The sequence below is a fragment of the Chelonia mydas genome, chromosome 18 (genome assembly GCF_015237465.2).
Source record: "Chelonia mydas isolate rCheMyd1 chromosome 18, rCheMyd1.pri.v2, whole genome shotgun sequence".
Lineage (NCBI taxonomy): Eukaryota > Metazoa > Chordata > Testudines > Cheloniidae > Chelonia > Chelonia mydas.
In genome coordinates this window covers 4,586,756-4,605,829 of record NC_051258.2, presented here as the reverse complement: position 1 = coordinate 4,605,829, position 19,074 = coordinate 4,586,756, and the positions used below count along the sequence as shown (strand labels likewise).

The following is a 19,074-nucleotide window of genomic DNA, read 5'->3' as shown; positions in this document are numbered from 1 at the left end:
ATGCCCGCCCAGGCATTGCTCTTAGTTCTGACAGATCAGAAACACTCTGGCCTTGTTGGCTCCTTTAGGCTCCCCAGGGACATCATGGCTTGGAGCCTGAACTCGCTGGACAGCACTGAGATGGGGGAGCTGGAGCCAAAGGCAGCCTCTGCAAAGGCTGGTGAGTTCAAATCCTGAGGGGGTCTTTCCTGGGAGACGCCAGCCTGTTGTGCTCTGGGCCTGTGCTGTTCCTGGCTCCGGGGGGGGCTGGCATGGAAGTAGCAGCCTGGGAAAGGGCCCGGGACACTGACGGTTTGCAGGACGATGTGAACGAGAAAGAAAACCAAGGCACTGGATGGGAATGAGCGAGGGAAAGAAAGGGTTTATTCGTCTGTGCTGATTGGAAGGGTGTGAAAGCCAGGGGTGGCCTGCAGCCAGCTCCGGATTTGCAATGGTTAGTACAGCGCAAGCCACGACCAACAGTGATTTCCTATCAGGGAATAAAGGGGCCACAGCGGGGGAATGACACCGGTCCTTCGGCAGGGGGATGAGAACCAGCCTGGCAGGAAGATCTGAGCTGCCGCTCCCTGGGACCGGGGCACTGTCTGGGACTGTGCTGCTCGGACAGAGCACCGAGTGTGACCGCTCTCCTTGGCCTGAGGCACACAGTCCATGCTGAATGGCAGCGCCTGGCCGGGAAGGGGGGACCCTGGCTGGAGTGGGAGCTGTGGCTCTTTAGGCAGTGCGCCGGCTGTGGGCAATGGACTGGACCTGACAGGAAGGCGAGATGATACTTCCCAGGGCGTTAGCTGGGGTTCCAGGCCAGGCACAGAGCAGCCAGCAGCTGAGCAAACCCAGCCTATCTACCACCCCTGTCCCCGCACGCCACATCCTGGTCCCCCGGGCAGCTCTCTCAAGGCTGCGCGCTAGCAAGGGGCACGTTACAGGGACGCAGGCCAGGGCAGAGGGGTGCGCAGCAGGACAGGGCCACTGGCAGGCTTTGGCCCTTTGCAGACAGATCTTGTCTAAGGCCTGGGGTGCGGGCTGTGGCATCATGGCCATGGGGCCAGAGGAAGGAGCCCACCCTTGTCTGAGGAGCCTCACACTTGGGTGCTGGGAGGGAGGCCCCTGCTGCGAGTGACCAGGGCAGTCCAGATGCCAGCCCATGGGGACAGGTGGGGAGTCCCGGTCTGTTTGGCATGCTGGGAGTGCGCTCGTTCCACAATGCCCAGAACCAGCCTGCGATGGCACAGGCTTCCCAGGGCAGGCACTTGGGGCCCGATCCTGGTCCCATCAAAGCCAAGGGGAGCTCTGCGGGAGCAGGGTCTGGGCCGTCACGCCTGGCCAGGGCCTATATCCCCTACACTCGTGGAACTGGACACAGAGTATTCTGATACAGGCCCTGGGGAGCTCAGCAGACGGCTCCCACCCCTGCAGGGCACACAGGGCGCCCCGCGTGTGCCGGCGCAGCGCTCTCCCGAGTGGCGCGGGAGGAAAGGCTGGATCTGCACACGCCGGCTGGCCTGCGGCCCCCCAGGAAACCCTTCGGCAGGGCTCTCACAGGCCAGCGGGCGAAGCGGTGGGGGCTCGGAGAGGCAGGGGCCGCCTTGCTGTAGCGCTGGCTGAGGGGCGTCACTGGGTCTCAGGGAAGAGCAGGAAGCCGCTGAAGACGCTGTTGGCCTCGGTGCCGTCGTACACCCTGTTGCCTTGGCGGGGGTCGCTCTCCAGCCAGACCCGGTCTTTCGGGGCCAGCCTGAGCACGCCGCTGCCTGAGTTCACCTGCAGGGCGCCGCGGCTGTTGCTGTCGCAGAAGCCCAACTTCTTTTCCCCATTGAGGGCGAGGCTGAGGCAGAGGTTCCCGCTGGAGATCACCTGGAAGGCAAAGTAGTAGACGCCGGGCACCCGGCAGGTGAACTGGCCTGTCTGGGTGCTGTAGGTGCTGTCCTGGTCGGTGATGAGATTGTCAAAGACCACCACGTTCCCGCGGGTCGGGGGGTTCTTCCTGGAGGCCGAGAAGGCGGGTCGGGGCTGGTCCTTGATATTGCCAGCCTTGCCTTTGGCTCCCTTCCTCCCCGGCTGCCCTGGGAGCCCAGGGGAACCATTTGGCCCCCTGTAGCCCTGGTTCCCAGGCATGCCGGGAGACCCAGGCTCCCCTTCATCACCTTTGGGTCCCTGGATCCCTGATCTCCTTCCCGGCAACCCTGGAAGAGAGGAACAGGCCGCGGCTGATGGAACCTGGGCCCAGGCGTTGTTGGCTGACGCCAGCCACATCCCCCCATGAGCAGCCACCCTCCAGTCAGAGGCCGGCTCCACCCCTGTACTGAGCCAGCCTAGGCAAAAGCCCCCAGCTCCCTCTCTGCCGCCGAGCCAGTCTGGGCCAGAGCCCGGCTCCATCCTCACCGCCGAGCTGGCCTGCACCAGCACCTGGCTCCCTCCCCTCTGCCGAGCCGGCCTGGGCCAGCGCCCGGCTCCCTCCCCTCTGCCGAGCCAGCCTGGGCCAGCGCCCGGCTCAGTCCCCTCTGCCGAGCAGGCCTGGGCCAGAGCCCGGCTCCCTCCCCTCTGCCGAGCCAGCCTGCACCAGCACCTGGCTCCCTCCCCTCTGCCGAGCAGGCCTGGGCCAGAGCCCGGCTCCATCCTCACTGCTGAGCAGGCCTGGGCCAGCGCCCCGGCTCAATCCCCTCCACCAAGCCAGCCAGGGCTGAGTTGGAACTGGTGCCGTAGAGACGATACCCAGCACCCTACCTATCCCTCCCCATGTTCTCAGCCCTGGGAGCTACGGCTCCCCTCTCCCACCTTACCTGGCTCGCCCCTGTCGCCTTTCTGCCCTGGCCTCCCGTTGAGGCCCGGTACTCCCGGGTAGCCATCTTTGCCGTTTGGTGCTCGACACACGTTCTCCTGAGGGACTGCCATGCCCAGGATCATGGCCAGGGTGCTGGCTGCCAGCCAGAATCTGCCAGCCATTCTGCCTCTGCAAGCACATGGGCCCCCAGCGTGAGCCGTGGCTGGGACATTCCCACAATTGCTCCCTGCTGCGGGAGTCAGCACCTGCAAGGGGCACAGTTCCAGCCAGGGACAACAGCCACTTCCCTATAGACCCCTGCCTGGACCGGGGAGAGTCCCCAACCCAACTACACACAGCTGCAGATGGGGAGCTTGCCACACACACACACCCACCCACCCACCCACTCACGCACAGAGAGAGAGAGAGAGAGAGAGAGAGAGAGAGACAAGCACTGTACACTAGAGCTGGGTGAAATCCTAGCTGCACAAACCCCTCCAGCCTGTGGAGACTGTTGTCACTGCCCAGGATTTGCAATGGGCCCTCTTGGAAAATGTCCCTGATATTTCAGTTTTGAATTTGTCTCCAGAACCATTCCGGAGATGGCCATTCTCCTTCGCTAACCACACTGGTTATGGTCTGTGTGTGTGTGTGTGGGGGGGGGGGGGGCGGGGGAGGGGGGGGGCTGTCCTTACCGCCGGGGGCTGCCGTACACGGGGCGGAGGCTGACTGCCAGCAGGCAGGGACCTGGAAAGAGACCATCACAACTATGCACAGAGCAGCAGAACATGAGCCAAGGGTCAAAAAACAGCTCAGTCCCCTTCTCTCCCTCCAAGGTACCTGTGATTCAAGGGGCAGTTCTAGAAGCATGGGGGGTGGGGGTGGGAGAGATAACCAATTAAAGGGGGGGGGGTCTCTACTCACTCGTACCTTAGAAACATGAGGCCTGTGACCTTTGCTATCCCTGGTATTGTGCTTCTGGGGGCTCCAAGTGCATGCTGAGAGTGCACACAACCTAGCTGGGGGGGGCCAGGAATGGCCCTTTAACAAAGACATCCTTTCTCCAACCGGTGCATTAGGTATTGGGGTTTAATAGACAGGGTGAGATTCTGGCCTTTTTGGTGTCAGTGACCAAACCCCCATAGATTGCCATGGGCCCAGGCTTCCACCCAGTGTTTTAAACGGTCAGACTCTGATTCCTTTCCTCTCTCCACTGTTCATATGTCACTCACAATGTCATGTTCACCAGTCTTCCACCCCAGAGTCAGCACCGGGGCAGAGATGACCCATCCAGCCAGAATCAAACCTGGGTCAGAGCCAACACTCAGATTCAGAACTGGCTACATCCTGGCCATGAGCAGCATGGGGGTATGACCAGGGCACCCATCCAGAGCCAGGAGTGGGCTAGGTCTGATGCAGATACACGATGCAGAGCCCAAACTTCGCTCCCAGCCCCTAGCTGAGGCTGAGACCCTGACCTGCACTGCAGGGGACCCCCATCTGCAGGGCTGGGAGAAGGTGACCCCAAGCCAGGAACTGCTCTGATTGTCAGGGAAGACGGGCCCAGAGAGACCAGCCCCTGGGGCAGGGAATAACCTGATGAGAGCTGACTGCAGCTGGGCAGGGCTCAGAGATGTCGGGCAGCAGCAAGACAAGAAAAGCGACTTGTCATTTCAGCACAGAGCCACCGCAGACTGGCTGCATCGCAGGGCGAGGGGATGGGACGTGACCATCCCCCTGTACAGCTTGGCTGGGACCCCCTGCACACTGGCCTTCTGAGAGGGAGCACAAGGCCTGAGGGGCTACCCCCTTCCCAGCTCCCTACAGCCATGCACCTGGGGAGGGGCTGGGAGCTCCTCGGCCCAGGACAGGCGAAGAGCGAGGGTGGAAGAGAGCCAGTCCGAACGTGGCGGGAAGGGGCTGAGAAAGAAAGGTTGCGGGATCCCGAACGCAGAGACCTGCCACTGGGGAACCAGAGTGCAGCCTGCACGGGAGAAGCGTGCCTGGGCCGCGCAGAGAAGAGTCACTTACCTCTCCCAGAGGCTGGCCGAGGCGCTGTGAGCAGGGGGCTTCGTTTGGTCTCTGACCTTCCCCGAGAGGGAGAATGAGGCGGAGAGTGCGGGCGGGGGGGATTGCGGGTGGCTCTGTCCGATCAGGGTTGGAAGAAGCTGCTGAGTTTCACTTCCCCACCCATTTCCCCTTTTGGTGTTTACCCCCTGCCCCGTGCTGGGTCTCCCGGAACAATGGGAACGTCCTGGTCAGCAAAAGTGCTAACACTTTTAGACTCAAAACCACAGCAGAGCTGGGCAGGCCGGACCCTGCTTCCTGCTCGGTGCCTCCCTGGCCCCCCAGCAGCCCCTACTGCAGGGCACCACTGCGCACACTGAACAAAGCCTTGGTCCCTGGCCCCAGGAGCTGGCACTCAGAGGCTAAGGTTTGCCGGGAGCAGCTCAGTATAAGTGTGACACGGCACATGGAATGTGTGCAAGAGCGGGGCAGGACACCAGGACTTGCACTATATCTCACCAGAGTTGTGAGGCAGTTCTGTGTGAATCCTGCACTTTGCATGGGGCAGGGTGTTCTCAAGGAGCAAACTCAATAAACTGGGATTTTAAACAAAGAAAATTGTAAAACTAATTCCATGGTGTTGCTGTGAGCTGGCTGAAATATTGCATGGGTTGAGTTAAAACCCCATAGAGATTGATAGGTGTGAACTCACCCGTCACTTAACATCACTGTCAGAATGAGTTTGCCAGACGCCTCCCACCTATAGAGGGCTTTCGTGAGTATTTTTCGTGGGGTGTGTGTGCGTGTGAGGGAAGGCAGGACACACAGAAATTGAGACCACACACACCAGAGAGAGAGAGCCAGGAAGCCAAGCAGGAGTCGGTGAGTACAGAGTGATGCTGGAAAAAGCTAGGAAAGGGCTTTTGGGTCTGGTGTTGGCTAAAGAGGCCTGGGGTCAGCCAAGAACCTGCCCCTTTTGATCTCAATTCCTCCTGCATTCGGACACACCGGACTTTGTACATTCCTTGTAAAGAAACAAGACTGCATCAAAGCAAATACCAGCGTGCACTGGTCTCCCCAACGTAACATCCCCAGGGACCCAAACTAGCTGCTCTAGCCAAAAAGGGTCAACAACCATTGACCCCATGCCTCATCCAGCTAGTCCTGTTCCCTTCCCTCCATCCCATTCCCCATCGTGCTCCCCATTCCTGTTCCCTTCCCCCCATCCCGTTCCCCATTGTGCTCCCAGTCCTGTTCCCTTCCCCCCATCCCGTTCCCCATCGTGCCCCGCACTCCTGTTCCCATCCCCCCGTCCCGTTCCCCGTCACCCGGCCCCTCTTCCACTCGCTTTGTGATTTCTCAGCAGGAAAACATGCACTGCAGCAGCAGTTTCTTTGCCATGGCCCTCCCCATCCCGTTAGCTTGGCTCAGAGGGGCAGGTGGGGCTGGCCCAGCATGCTCCAGGCCCATCTCTCCTGGCTGTGTGACCTTCTCCAACACGGGCCAGTGGCACCGTCTGCCGAGCCCGCCTTTGCCACTCCAGTCGCTTTGAGCCACTTGCATTCGTTTCCCTCAGACGCTCTAGCCAGCAGCAGGCAGTGCTTGGCACCCCGTACCTATGCTGACACCAGGTCCAAAAGAGCTGCCAGAAAGTGTCCCCCTGGCACTGCAGTGCACCCCTGGGGCCAGGGCAAAGCCATTGGCAGCTCCAGGGTCTGCTACTGATGGCACACAGAAAACATCCAGCCGACGGCAATGAACGAAGGGAAAAACCCAGAGCGAAACGTGTGTCTGAGCAAAGCACCCAGAGCCAGACTGCAGGGAGCAGCCCGGAGGAGTAGCAACTGGCAAGCCAGCACAGCCGGCCAAGACTGCTGGGAAGCCACAAATGTGCAGGAACACCAGGCTTCTAGCTGACGTTCCAGAGCCCATCAGCAAGTCTCACACAATTTGGCTGCATGTGTGATTGCTGATGGCGTGGGTAGCAGGAGAACAGGGAATCTGCCCTGCTTAGTGCTGAGGATGGACATGCTCAGTGCATGTGTGAACTTAGAGAAACCTGGAAATGCAAATATCCTTGACCTGTAAGGGGGCCCAGCCAGGAACAGAAAAGGAGCTTGTGCCCTTATCTGCTTCTCTGTGAGTGCAAAGTTAGCCTGAAAAGTGACTCTCCTCCACTGTGCAGGCAGGCACATAGGTACACGGACACTTACGCAGAATGCATGCACATACATACCTACATATACATACACACGCATGCAGATACACACACAAGCATACACATGTGCACGTGCACACTCATACAGACACAACAAAGTGCACATGTGCACATTTCCTGTGTGTTTTTACATTGGTATTCCAAGTCCTGTCTTGGCTGCACTACATAGTCGTCAGAGCACTACTGTGATAGAGACAGCGTGGATCTGCACATGCAAGAGGTGAGTTACTCACAGGGGAAGACAATTTTAGTCCAACAAGAGCTGAAAATGTGAGCTCTTCGCCAATCTCTTAGAATGCTTTGAAGGGGTCAGCAAACACGGACAGGGGTGATCCAGTGCATAGAGAGTGCTTGGACTTTCAGAAAGCCTTCGACAAAGGCTCGTAAGCAGTCATGAGATTAGAGGGAAGGTCCTCTCCTCCATCAGTAACCGGTTAAAAGACAGGAGACAAAGGGTAGGAATAAGTTGTCAGTTTTCAGCTTGGTGACAGGTAAAGTGTGGGGTCCCCCAGGATCTGTATGGGGACAGTGTTCATAAATGAGCTGAAAAAAGGGATAAGGGATGAGATGGCAAAGTTTGCACATGATACAAAATTACTCAAGTTAGTTAAGTCCAAGCTGACTGCAAAGAGTTACAAAGGGATCTCACAAACCTGGGTGACCGGACAACAAAAAGCAAAATGGCAGATGAAATTCAATGTAGATAAATGCAAAGTAATGCACATTGGAAAACATCATCCCCGCTATACAGACAAAATGAAGGGGTCTAAATTAGCTGTTACCACTCGAGAAAGAGATTGTGGAGTCATCGCCTTAGCCCCTGCTTGCCATGAGGTCCCGCCCTCTGCTCGCCTCTTCCCCCCGAGGCCCCCTGGCCAGGCCAGAAGCCAGAGCTGGGCCACGTTAATCATAGAACCACAGAATCATAGAATATCAGGGTTGGAAGGGACCTCAGGAGGTCAAGAGGTTAAGAGCCACCCAGTGGGCCTGGACCGCGGTGGGGAGTCCTGGACCCTCCACCTGCCCTGGGCAGTGCGCCCTGGGGGGAAGGGACGTGGGCCAGGGGCTGATCGTGAGCCCCCCAACCCCCAGCCCAGGACAGGTGGAAGGGCCGGGGCTCCTCACAGCAGCTCAGGCTCCCTAGGCAGCTCTTACCACTGCCCAGCTCTGGCATCTGGGCTGACCAGGGGGCGGGGCCTCAGGGGAAAGAGGAGGAGCAGGGGGTGGGGCTCCAGAGGGGGCAGGACTCCTGCATGTGTCCCGTTTTTGCATTTTGAAAAGGTAGTCACCCTGCTTGCCATACACCCGGCACTGGGGCCCTCCAGAGCGTCAAACCTGGCCTGAGAATCTGACAGCGCTCACATTGTGACAGGGCACTCAGACACTCAGAGTGGCCTTGGGGTTAGACACGGGCCTGCCCCTGAAACTAAGGGCCCAAATCCCTTAGCCTCTCAGCATCAGGGGTGGCTTGTTGACTCACTGAGCAGCATGTGGGGTTGGGGCGAGTCTTCGGTTTGTGGGACTCAGGAAAGTTGGAAGATTACTTCTCACTCATCATTTATTTAGATTTAGTTGGGGTTGGTCCTGCTTTGAGCAGGGGGTTGGACTAGATGCCTCCTGAGGTCTCTTCCAACCCTGATATTCTATGATTCTATCAGATCTTTCCTGTCCTGTCCTGGGTGTATTTTAACTTTAGCTTAGTTACTGCTCTGCACACAAGGTGTCCTATCTGCTGGTAGGGGGCTGTTGACTCATTGTCTTGAGCTCTAAGAAGAAGCCAAAGATTTGGAAGAGGCATAAGCGTGATTGGTGGCAACCTCACTTGCCACAGATACAGTTACCTGAGCAGAGCGAGAGCGAGCATGCGTGACAGAGCGCTGTAGCCATTAACAATGTATTTTCAAGGCATACTTCACACCTATCCTTCTGGCGCTTTTCTGTATCATGACTTACAGTTGGACCATGCCCAGGATACAATCTAGAACAATGAACAGCTGTGTCACCTCAACCCTCCAACCTGGGGTGCCCTTTACACTGCTTTGCTGCTGCAGCTACCACTCCTGGTTTGCTCACACCCAGCCTCCAGCATGTAAGTCACTCCCAGTTGTATTGCCGGAGTGCTGCAGCCAGCCACTCTTGCCTTCCTCTGAAGGCTGACACCAGCATGCACCCAGTCCCAGACGATCCCCAGAAATGTACGTCTTGTACTGCCCAGCTCTCTCCTGGACAACACAAGCTCATAGAAAGCCCGTCATTTTATTAATAGAAAATGATATGCACAAATCCTGTTATCCCAAATGGAGTTTCCCAAACACTTCAGTCCAAACACACTGGTTTAGATGAAACAATAAAACAAGTTTATTAACTACAGAAGGATGGCTTTTAAGTGAATACACGTAATGCGGCTAAAAGTCAGAACTGGTCACAAGAAAAAGAAAAGTAAAACGGAACTAATGTAACAACCTAGAGTGAATTCAAAGCAAGGTCTCTCTCACCACAAGTTTCAGCAGTCCTACTGGCTAGACTTCTTTCAGTCAGGATCCATCCCCCAGTCCAATGCTACTTCCTTTGAACTTCAGGTGTCATAGATGCTGTGGGCAGAGAGAACGAAGCGATAAGTGCAGACAATTGATAAGGGAAACTAAATGTGAAAAATGTATGGCTGGTATGGTTAAGGACAGCAAGAAATAATTCTTTAAATATATCAGGAACAAATGAAACCCTAGTATAACGTTTCTGTCAGGTGTTGTCTGGAGCAACAAGGGCCAGCTTCAATATTTTAGGGTGTGATCTGCATCTGTAATTCCCCCTTAGAATCCTCTCCTTTCTTCGAGAAGCATTGCCAACTCAGGTTCAGGAAACAGAAAGTCTGTGTGGATGGGAACCCCATGCTGTTTCTTTGCTAAAATGTAGATTTTTCTCCCACACCATCTTTCCTGCCAAAGAATGGCCATTTAACAGGCGATGGCCCATTTGACCTACTTCACACTTGGCTGAGGCCTCAGCTTGTCCTTTGTCTCTGAGGAACTGGTTTGGCCACAGCCTGGCCAGCTGCCTCCCCTGCTTGCAGGAGAAGAGGGTTCAGCGGGCAGCCCAGGAAGCAAATCGCAGAGCTGCCAGCTCACCCCCATTGTCCCCAGTGGGTTTACCTGCACGCCTGGATTCTTCCCAGACGCTCCCCAGACTTGGAATATGTCTTAGTAACACCGTACAGTGGAATGTTGCCACACTTATTTTATCAGGGCAGTATTGATCAGTGAGCTTATGCTCAAATAAATTTGTTAGTCTGTAAGGTGCCACAAGTCCTCCTTTTCTTTTTTCGGATACAGACTAACACGGCTGCTACTCTGAAACCAGTGAGATAGGAGTTTTCAAATGATACCTCACAAGGCATACTTGTACAAAGATTATCATAATAGTGTGCAAGGGGTGAATATGGGGTACAGATCGTCACATTGTCCTCATCTAGCACTGGACTATACCATTGCTACTGTGAGAGAGAAGGAGCCCTCTGCACTGGTGAACTGGAGCAAGAAACAGAATAAGCAGATCTTGACCTGGGTGAGACCTACCCACAGAAGCCAGGCAGCACTGCCCCCTAGGGGCTGGAGATAGACCTGTCCAACTACATTCCTGGGCTCTGCGATTTCATTATCCAGTGACAACAAAGCATGAGTGGGATGCCCCAGACGGGAAAGAGGATGGTACATGAGATGTCAAAAGAACATTTGTCCATGGTGAGAAAACCTGGATTAGTGCTGGAGGTGACCCACCTTGATTATCATGCGCATTATAAAGAGGGGTTTCAAAGGGGGATGGGCTGTTGCCAGCAGGAGAGTGAGTTTGTATGTGTGGGGGGTGGGGGGGGGGAAGGGTGAGAAAACCTGGATTTGTGCTGGAAATGGCTCTACTTGAGGATCACTTTAGATAAGCTGTTGCCAGCGGGGGAGTGAGGTGGGAGGAAGTTTTGTTTCATGGTCTCTGTGTGTATATAATGTCTTCTGCAGTTTCCACGATATGCTATGCATCCGATGAAGTGAGCTGTAGCTCACGAAAGCTCATGCTCAAATAAACTGGTTAGTCTCTAAGGTGCCACAAGTACTCCTTTTCTTTTTATTTGTCCATTAGGCATTCACACTGGCAGATGGGGCAATGGAGGCAAAGGACACTGCGGGGTGGAAGTTTTACTTACCATTCACATAAACCTGTGGTTGATGTATTATTGTTTTTTCTCCAGTAAATGCTGGGTTCCCTTTCCCCTTATTAGTTAAGTGTTCTCTGTTTAACACACAGAGACACAATGCTTGTGGGAGGGGATGTATTGATTGTCAAGGACACCCAACAGAGGGATTTAGTTTTCCCAGGTGTCGGGGTTGAGCTAGTGTGTTTACTAATTTTAAGAGGAAACCTATGTGACGTTAACCAGGGTGCAATCTGGACTGAGGAACAGCTGTGTCCCCTCAGTTCTCCAAACTGGGGGGCCTTTTACCCAGCTTCGCTGTGAGAGAAACCACTCCTGGTCCGCTCCCACACAGCCTCCAGCATGTAAGTCCTCAAATCGTGGTTTAAAGACTTCAAGGAGCAGAGAATCCTCCAGCAAGTGACCCGTGCTCCATGCTACAGAGGAAGGCAAAAAACCCCCAGGGCCTCTTCCAATCTGGCCTGGAGGAAAATTCCTTCCCGACCCCAAATATGGTGATCAACTGAACCCTGAGCATATGGGCAAGATTCACTAGCCAGATACCCAGGAAAGAATTCTCTGTAGTAACTTAGATCCCACCCCATCTAACATTCCATCACAGGCCCTTGGGCCTATTTACCACGAATATTTAAAGATTAATTAATTGCCAAAATCATGTTATTCCATCATACCATCTCCTCCATTTATATTGCAGGGAAACACCAGCCAGTTCCCAGTCCCAGACTTTCCCCACAAATGTGCATCTTGTACTGCCCAGCGCTCTCCTGGACAACACAAGCTCATATAAAGTCCCTCATTTTATTAATAGAAAATGATATGCATGAAGCCTGTGATCCCAAAGACAATTTCCCAAACACTTCAATTCAAACAATCAGGCATAAAAGTCAGAATTGGTTACAAGAAAATAAAAGTACAACACAACTAAGGCTAATTGAACAAGCTAAGTGAATTCAAAGCAAAGTCTCTCACACCAAATGTTTCAGCAGTCTTACTGGCTGAATTTCTTACATTCAGGATTCCTCTCCCGGTCCAATGCTGCTTTCTTATTCTTCAGGTGTTGTCGATGCTGTGGGTAGAACGAAAGGGAGAGATCATTTGGGACATCTGCTCTCCCTTCTTATAGTTCTTTCTCTTCTTTGAGAATCATCTCCAACTGAGGTTCAGGAGACAGAAAGTCTGGGTGGATGGGAACCCCAAGCTGTCTCTTTGTCAAGATGTAGATTTTTCACTCACACCCTCTTTCCTGTCAGAGAATCACCACTTAACCAGGAGATGGACCATTTGATTTCGCTGACACCTGTCTGAGTCATCGTCTTTCCTTTTGTCTCTAGGGAATGGGTTTGTAACTACTCCCCAGTTGGAACAGGTCTTAGTAATATCATATGGTAGAATCTTATAGCTTTACATACAATGTTGCCACACAATAATGATCAGCAAATTATGACTTTTTGATGATACCTCACAAGGAATACTTTTTTTGCAAAATTTATCATAATTTTGTTAGAGTGGTGAACATAGGGGTACAGACTGTCACACTCTAAAATATTGAAGCCGGCCTTTGTTGCTCCTGACAACACCTGACAGAGGGATTATACTAGGGTTTCATTTGTTCCTGATATATTTAAAGAATTATTTCTTATTATCCTTAACAGTACCAGCCATAGAGTTTTCACTAGTACCTTTAGCTTCCCTTATCAATTGTCTTCATTTTTAACTGCTGGTTTTCACTCATTGCTAATTGCTCCCCCTTTTTGCCATTTGTTCCATACTCTTTCTAAAGTTCTCTTGGCTGATTCCAGAAGCAGTCAAGGGCATGCACATGCCACAGACACCACAGCCAGGCCCTGCGCAACCACCAGAAAGGTGAGTGTCGTGTATGGTAGGGTGAAGCCTCTCAGTCTAATGACCTCAGCTCAGTATGTGGCAGTGTCTCTGTGTATGTCTGTGCTCTGCTGAAAGCCCAGCCTTGGTCCAGGCATATCATCTTTGGAAATGGGGTCTGTCTGGCTCATGCTTCCTCGTCTCCACAACACTGATGGGCAGCATGTGAGAGCTCTGTGCCAGGGGGCAGCAGTGCCACCAGCAGGCAGGGAATGAACTCCTAGCTTAGCCTGCCCACTGGTGTAAGAAAGGCTTGGACAGGCACTCAAACGAAAGCCAGGGACATGGAAGGAAACAGCCTCTGAAGGTTTCACATCTCTGTGTCCCCCACTGGCCGTGCCTCCAGACTGTGTAACAGCAGACCCCACAGGGTCCTTCCCTGCCCCACTCCATGATGTGCAGGTGCCCATGCCAGCTGTCACAGGTGAACCCCATCTGACCCACTTGACCTAGATTTCAAGAATGTATTTGACATGGTCCCCTCAACACTCCTACACACAGACTGGAGAAGTGGGTGTCCCAATTTGAGGGTCACTGCACTTAGGGCACCCACTTAGGGTTTCCAGCTCCCAGTCATCACCTCTCTGGGGGGGAGAGGGAGTGTCCTGCATCACTCTACCTCCTGACCGGGGTTTTATGGCTTCCCACCTCCCTGCCTTACACTGGGATATCCCCAGCAAGCCAGACTGCCTAATGCCCAGCATCTGTGCTTTGCTCTGTCTGTGAGGACTATGAAGAATGTATTGCCAGCAGTTACAAGTTACCACCCAGCTTTTCCCAAGCAAGCACCTTTACTCTTAAGGGAAAAAGCCTTACAGAGAAACATGAAAAACAATAAAAGTTCCTACACACCTGCTGAAATGTTCTGCAAGTCACCCATCAGTCTTATGGGGCCCTGGTAGGTCAAAGTTCTTCCAACCCTTCTGCCCGGTTGGAGCCCCCTTGGCCAGACAGTCCTGTCTGTTTGCTGGGTCTGAAAGAAGACTCCGAGTCAGTTTAAATGTAGCCTTTTTCTATCAAAAGCCATTTTTCTTTGGCTCCTAGTTACTGGACAATGCAACTTGAGCCACTCCACGCACGCCACTCCAGGGGGTGGTACCCTTCTAGAGTTGTTTAGTCCTAGTGATTCACCTTAATCCCCCCAACCCCATTTTCAGTTCTCTAGGAGCTGGGTAACCTCCCCCATGGAGTTGAACACAATCAAACACAACCCATTCACCCCAGTCCCCAAAGACAATGCACGTGGTTACAGAACCTGCCACAGTGGAGACAAGGTGGTGCTACCACCCGATGGAGGCATGAATGGCTGGGATCATTTTCATGCCGGGTAAGTATTAACAGCCCCGTCAGATGAATGAGTGGTGCTGGCTTGTCTTCGCCAGACAGAGTCTCATCTGCAGCCAGCCTTGTCAATTCCACGGCTGCAGCGTCTTCTCAAGAACTCCCTCAGTATCCCTGGCTGCTGCGGATGCAGCCCGTATGATGGTGGAATCTGAGCACGGGGTTTTATTCCGTTCTTTCTCCATGTCCTTTGCTGAGACTAGAAAAGTGGTGCTGCAGGCATTCGAACGCAGCCTGTGATCATCTCACCAGCCACGCCCACGGCCACTTCCCCGGCTGTGTCCTGGGTCAGTCTGAGCGCAGCTCTTGCTACCTGCTATTGCCAACTTGACCAAACAGCTTGTGCTGCCCTCGCTGCTGCTCTTTGAGATGGCAAATCTCTTTTGGGGTGTCTGGGTTCCCTTCCACGTGGCTCTCTGGCTCCAGGAGGGGGACAGGGAATCTGCGCTTGGCTGGCGGTTCCCTCTTCACTGTGAGATGCTGCAGGCCAGATGGTGCAGCTCTCCGTGCCTTCGCTCCCTGAGCAGAGATTAAATCCTCCCTCACTACCCAGGCTCATCTGCAGTGACAGGGCTTGGCACTAACAGAGACCTGGGAAATGCTTTGCCATGGTCACATCCAGCCATTTTGCAACTGTCTCTCCAGTGCATTAGCAACTGTGGGGAGCTGGCTGAGCACCCCCCCTCCCCCAATAATCAAGATTGGTTGACTGCAGAAATGATCTCTTATCTAATGTAATCCCACTCCCTTCTCCAGTCACCACCGTTAGCCAGAACCAAGGGTTCCAAGTCACAGCTCCAGCACCACAGTCCTGTGCTTGGTCTGAAAGAGCAAAAGCAAATCTCTTTGAGGCTAAAACACTGCATTGGGTCACAAGGGTTTGCTGGTTGGGATTAGCCCGGCACATTAGAAAGTTGGGGCCTCTGGAGCTCAGAGGCCACCTACCAGATCAGGTCCTATTCAAAATCTGCCCACTGACAGAGTGGTGGTGGTGGCAATGCCCAGCAGTTAGCACCCGCCCCCTGGTTCAGGAGCCTCTCACCTCTGAGCTCCGGGATGCTGTGGTGTGCAGCTCCCTCACTCCCTCCTACGGCAGCTGTTCTAGTGATTGCAGAAGGGGGCCAGGACCCTGGGTCTCCTGCCTCGACACCCTAACCACTAGGTTTTGGAGTCACTCTCTTTCTAGCTCTCTGGCTCTGGCCCAGTGGCTATTTACATCGTTCTGCACCATGGAACAGCTCCACGGGGCCGGAGCGAGAGAATGCCCAGTGCTTAGGGCACCCACCTGGGAGGTGGGAGACCCAGGGTCCAGCTCTAATGACCAGTTCATTGTTTATCCCCAGGGGAACAGCTTCATCAGGTGAGATGGAGGGAGCCCCCTCCCCACATGTCAGAACAGCCCGGGGCGAGAGCCACCTGGGGGGTGGGAGGGCCCTGGTCAGATCCTTTCCCCCCTCCCCCCCAGCGGCGGAGGGGGAACTGAACAAGCTCTCCCACATTCCAGATGTGCTAAACATTATAAGCTGGGCACCCTCCTCCCCCATCTGTTCTCTGGGGAGTGAGGTGGGCACCTAACTCATTCTCACAAGAACCCCCCGAAGGACCTAAACCACCTGCCTGCAGGCAGCTGGCTCCCGGGCGTGGATCACTAGTGGGGCTGGGTGCTCCTAGGAGCCCAGATTCGGGCACCTAGCTCCGTGAGAGGCGGGGCTTAGGACACACCCCTCTGCTCAGCGTCTCCCATTGGCTAGCACAGGCGGCTCCGTGCCCAGCGGCAGGCTGGTGTGAAGGGCAGGCTCTGGCCCCCAGCTCTCCCCACACCGCGCAGAGGAGCCTCGGCGCGGTGCAGAACGCAGCGTGTGCTTCACAACAGCCTAGTCCAGGTGTGAATCCGGCCCCTGTGCCCGGGATCCTGGGCTGGGCAATGGGGATGCTCGCTGTCCTGCCTGCCGGGGTGGCGGGAGGGTGAATGCGCTGGGTACTGCGGCGATAGAGAAACAGCTGGCTGCCACTCGTCTGTGTCTCAGGGACCAGCTCTGACAATCAGCCTGGGCCCAGCTGATCACATTCCTGGGGGTGGCCCTCAGAGGCGGACGGCTTCGTGCTGGTGTCAGCGACTGGAGACTGGGAGTGTCGCTCGGGAGCGTCTCTGCCCAAAGCACAATTGAGCTGAATGTTGAGTACAGGCTGCGAACTAGCCGGCAGCCAAAGGGGAATGGCCAGGTCGCAACGCTAGCCCCTGCCCCATGCAAAGCGGCCTACGGGCCGAACAAGACTACGGTAATAGAGGTCTCTGTTATAGGAGAAGCTGTGGAACCAGTGTGATGGCTCAGTGCCCCGTGGAGCCTTCCCCATTCGAATCCGTTCTCTGTCCTTTAGACGGCTAGCCACTCTACAGGGGCCATCTCATCCCACATGCTGGCTCACCACTGCAGTAATAGCAACGCTATTGGCCGCATGCTGTGCTGGTCTCTTTCCCAGGGGAGGGACTCGCCGGGACATGTCCTGTCTCTGACCCCTCCGGACCCTCTGTGCTCCTGACAGCAGTGGGGCTCTCAGGCTCTGGCCATGCCTGGGAAACCTTCTTGCTGTGGAGGCTCCTTCCTTTGCTGTCTAATCAGAAGTGAGTTTAAACATTTTCTGAACAGCCCCGTGGCATCTGCAGCGGGAGCTGCTCTGTCCTGGTGCCCAGCAGCACACCTGGGTGTAAGACAACCCCTAACGGCTCTCCTCCGCCTGTCAACTCCCATTGTCTAGGCCTGTCTCAGGACTCCCATGCCCTCCAGACTGTGTGGCCATGTGCATGGGCAGTAGCACTGGATTATGGGGGCTTTCGGCTGCCACCCTTGGTGAGGTTAGTCAGTGTGGCGAATGCCCACTACTCCAACTGTACCAGCGGCACCCGCCTTTCAGGCCACCGAGTCTCTGCGGGCAGTGTGGAGAGTGCCAGGGATGGGGCTGGGATGCTGAAAATGAGGCAGAAATGGGGGGCGGGCTGTGGGGGGACAGAGGAGGCGCCTAGGATGGGCAGGGGGCCGCCCGCGTGGGGAGCCGCAGGGCAGTGGATTATAAATGTGGCGCGGCGCTCTTATCAATACGGGTGCCTTGTAGCCACTTCCAGAGCCAATTTCTCTAGACACCTGCAGGAGTCGTTTGTTTCCTGCGGTCGCCCAGAGACGCGTTAGCTTCCTTCCAATGAGAATGTAAGAAACGATATGTAAGCGAGCCCCCAGAATCTCAGCCCAGCCCTTCCCTCCCTGCGAAGTGGCTGGGGAGAAGTCGTGTCTGAAGGACGCAGCGCGGCCAGGGGAACTGGTGGTTTGCAGGTTGCCCACCAGGTGGCAGCATTGCCTCAGCCACAAAACCACGTGCAAGTGGCAGAGAAGGTACCTGTCTGGGCCTCTTCCACGGCTCCTTAACTAGGGACCTCGACCTTCCTCTCCTGCCCTCTGTGAAGGGGGTGCCAAGCGCAGAGACGCCCTAGGCAAAGGCTTTCCTTGTCCCCCACATGGGGGCGCAGGGAGTACCGGAGTTCAATAGGTTTCAGAGGAGCAGCCCTGTTAGTCTGTATCCGCTAAAAGAACAGGAGGACTTGTGGCACCTTAGAGACTAACCCGTTTATTAGAGCGTGAGCTTTCGTGAGCTCCAGCTCACTTCAACGGATGCATCCAGTTCAGTAGCTATCTAACCTCTGTCCATCACCTGAGCACCAAAGGCTAACTGCAGATTACCAGCATCCCAGCCTTGTGTAAGGCACCACTGGACCCGGGAACCAACCGAACGCAGGGGACATCTAATGAACAACAGGAGTGAAGGTCACAGGTTCAAAACTAGGGATCCAGAGGGCGACACTGAGCAGAGACCCCCGGACAGCACCCACTGCTCCTCAAAGCTGTCTAGGGAGCCCGCGGAGGCCACCCAGAGGAACTCTGCCTGGATGCATGAGACCAGGGAAGAGCGGAAACAGGCCCCACAGTCGCAGAGCACCCCCTCGTCCAGCATCCTCCTCTTGGGGTTGAAGTTGGCCACTTTGGTGGACGAGAAGGTCTAGCGACTTCATGGGGCCATGAACAAGGTGTGCGAATATAAACGGATGTGGGGAAAAGTGCAGCCAGAACCACAACAGGAGGCTCTGGAGGAGATGGAATAGGGGCTGCGACCTGGCACATTTGAGATAAGCGTGCGCCAGGTTCTCCCTCACGCTGCAGAAGGGGCAGGTGTCAGGGATGGAGGTGAACCACGCCAGATATACTCCTGTGCTCACTGCTCCATGGAGGAGCTGCCAGCCGATACCCCCAGGGGGCTGTGAATTCAGGGTGGAATACAAGCTGGCCCACCGGGGTTCCTCACCATCCACAGATGGTAGATAGTCCCGCCATTTGGTATCAGGGCGGGACATGAGGGTGAGGAAGTGAAACGTGTGGAACACGAGGGTGTATACTTGTTTCCTTGGCGTGGTTTGGAAGTGAACTGGCTGCAGGGCATGCAGCCGGCTCGGATTGTGGACTGCAGGGAGCTGGGAGGGCTCGTGGGACAGGGGCCCAATGGAAAGGTTCGAAAGGCCTGGGGTAAGGGGTGGGCGGGGAGCACCCGAGGGCAAGGCAGCTAAGGAGTCCCATAGCAGAGCTGTGCAGAGCTCCGGCCCAGATCCCCTGCTCGATGAGCAGG

General features: G+C 55.1%; 1 protein-coding gene across 2 annotated transcripts; it reads right to left on the bottom strand.

Annotated features, from left to right (window-relative positions):
- Positions 1 to 341: 341 nt before the first annotated feature.
- On the bottom strand, positions 342 to 5,005 carry C1QA (complement C1q A chain). Of its 2 annotated transcripts, XM_037881396.2 has the most exons (4): positions 4,790 to 4,924; positions 3,454 to 3,505; positions 2,778 to 2,947; positions 342 to 2,180 (listed from the first exon to the last, which is right to left on the bottom strand). In XM_037881396.2, exons 3-4 carry the CDS (start codon positions 2,938 to 2,940, stop codon positions 1,612 to 1,614), a joined length of 732 nt encoding a protein of 243 aa, XP_037737324.1. In that variant the 5' UTR covers positions 2,941 to 2,947; positions 3,454 to 3,505; positions 4,790 to 4,924; the 3' UTR covers positions 342 to 1,611. The 2 variants fall into 2 exon arrangements, with proteins under 2 accessions (XP_037737324.1, XP_037737325.1); XM_037881397.2 differs by lacking the exon at positions 3,454 to 3,505 and having other exon boundaries at positions 4,790 to 5,005.
- Between the last annotated feature and the right edge of the window lie 14,069 nt (positions 5,006 to 19,074).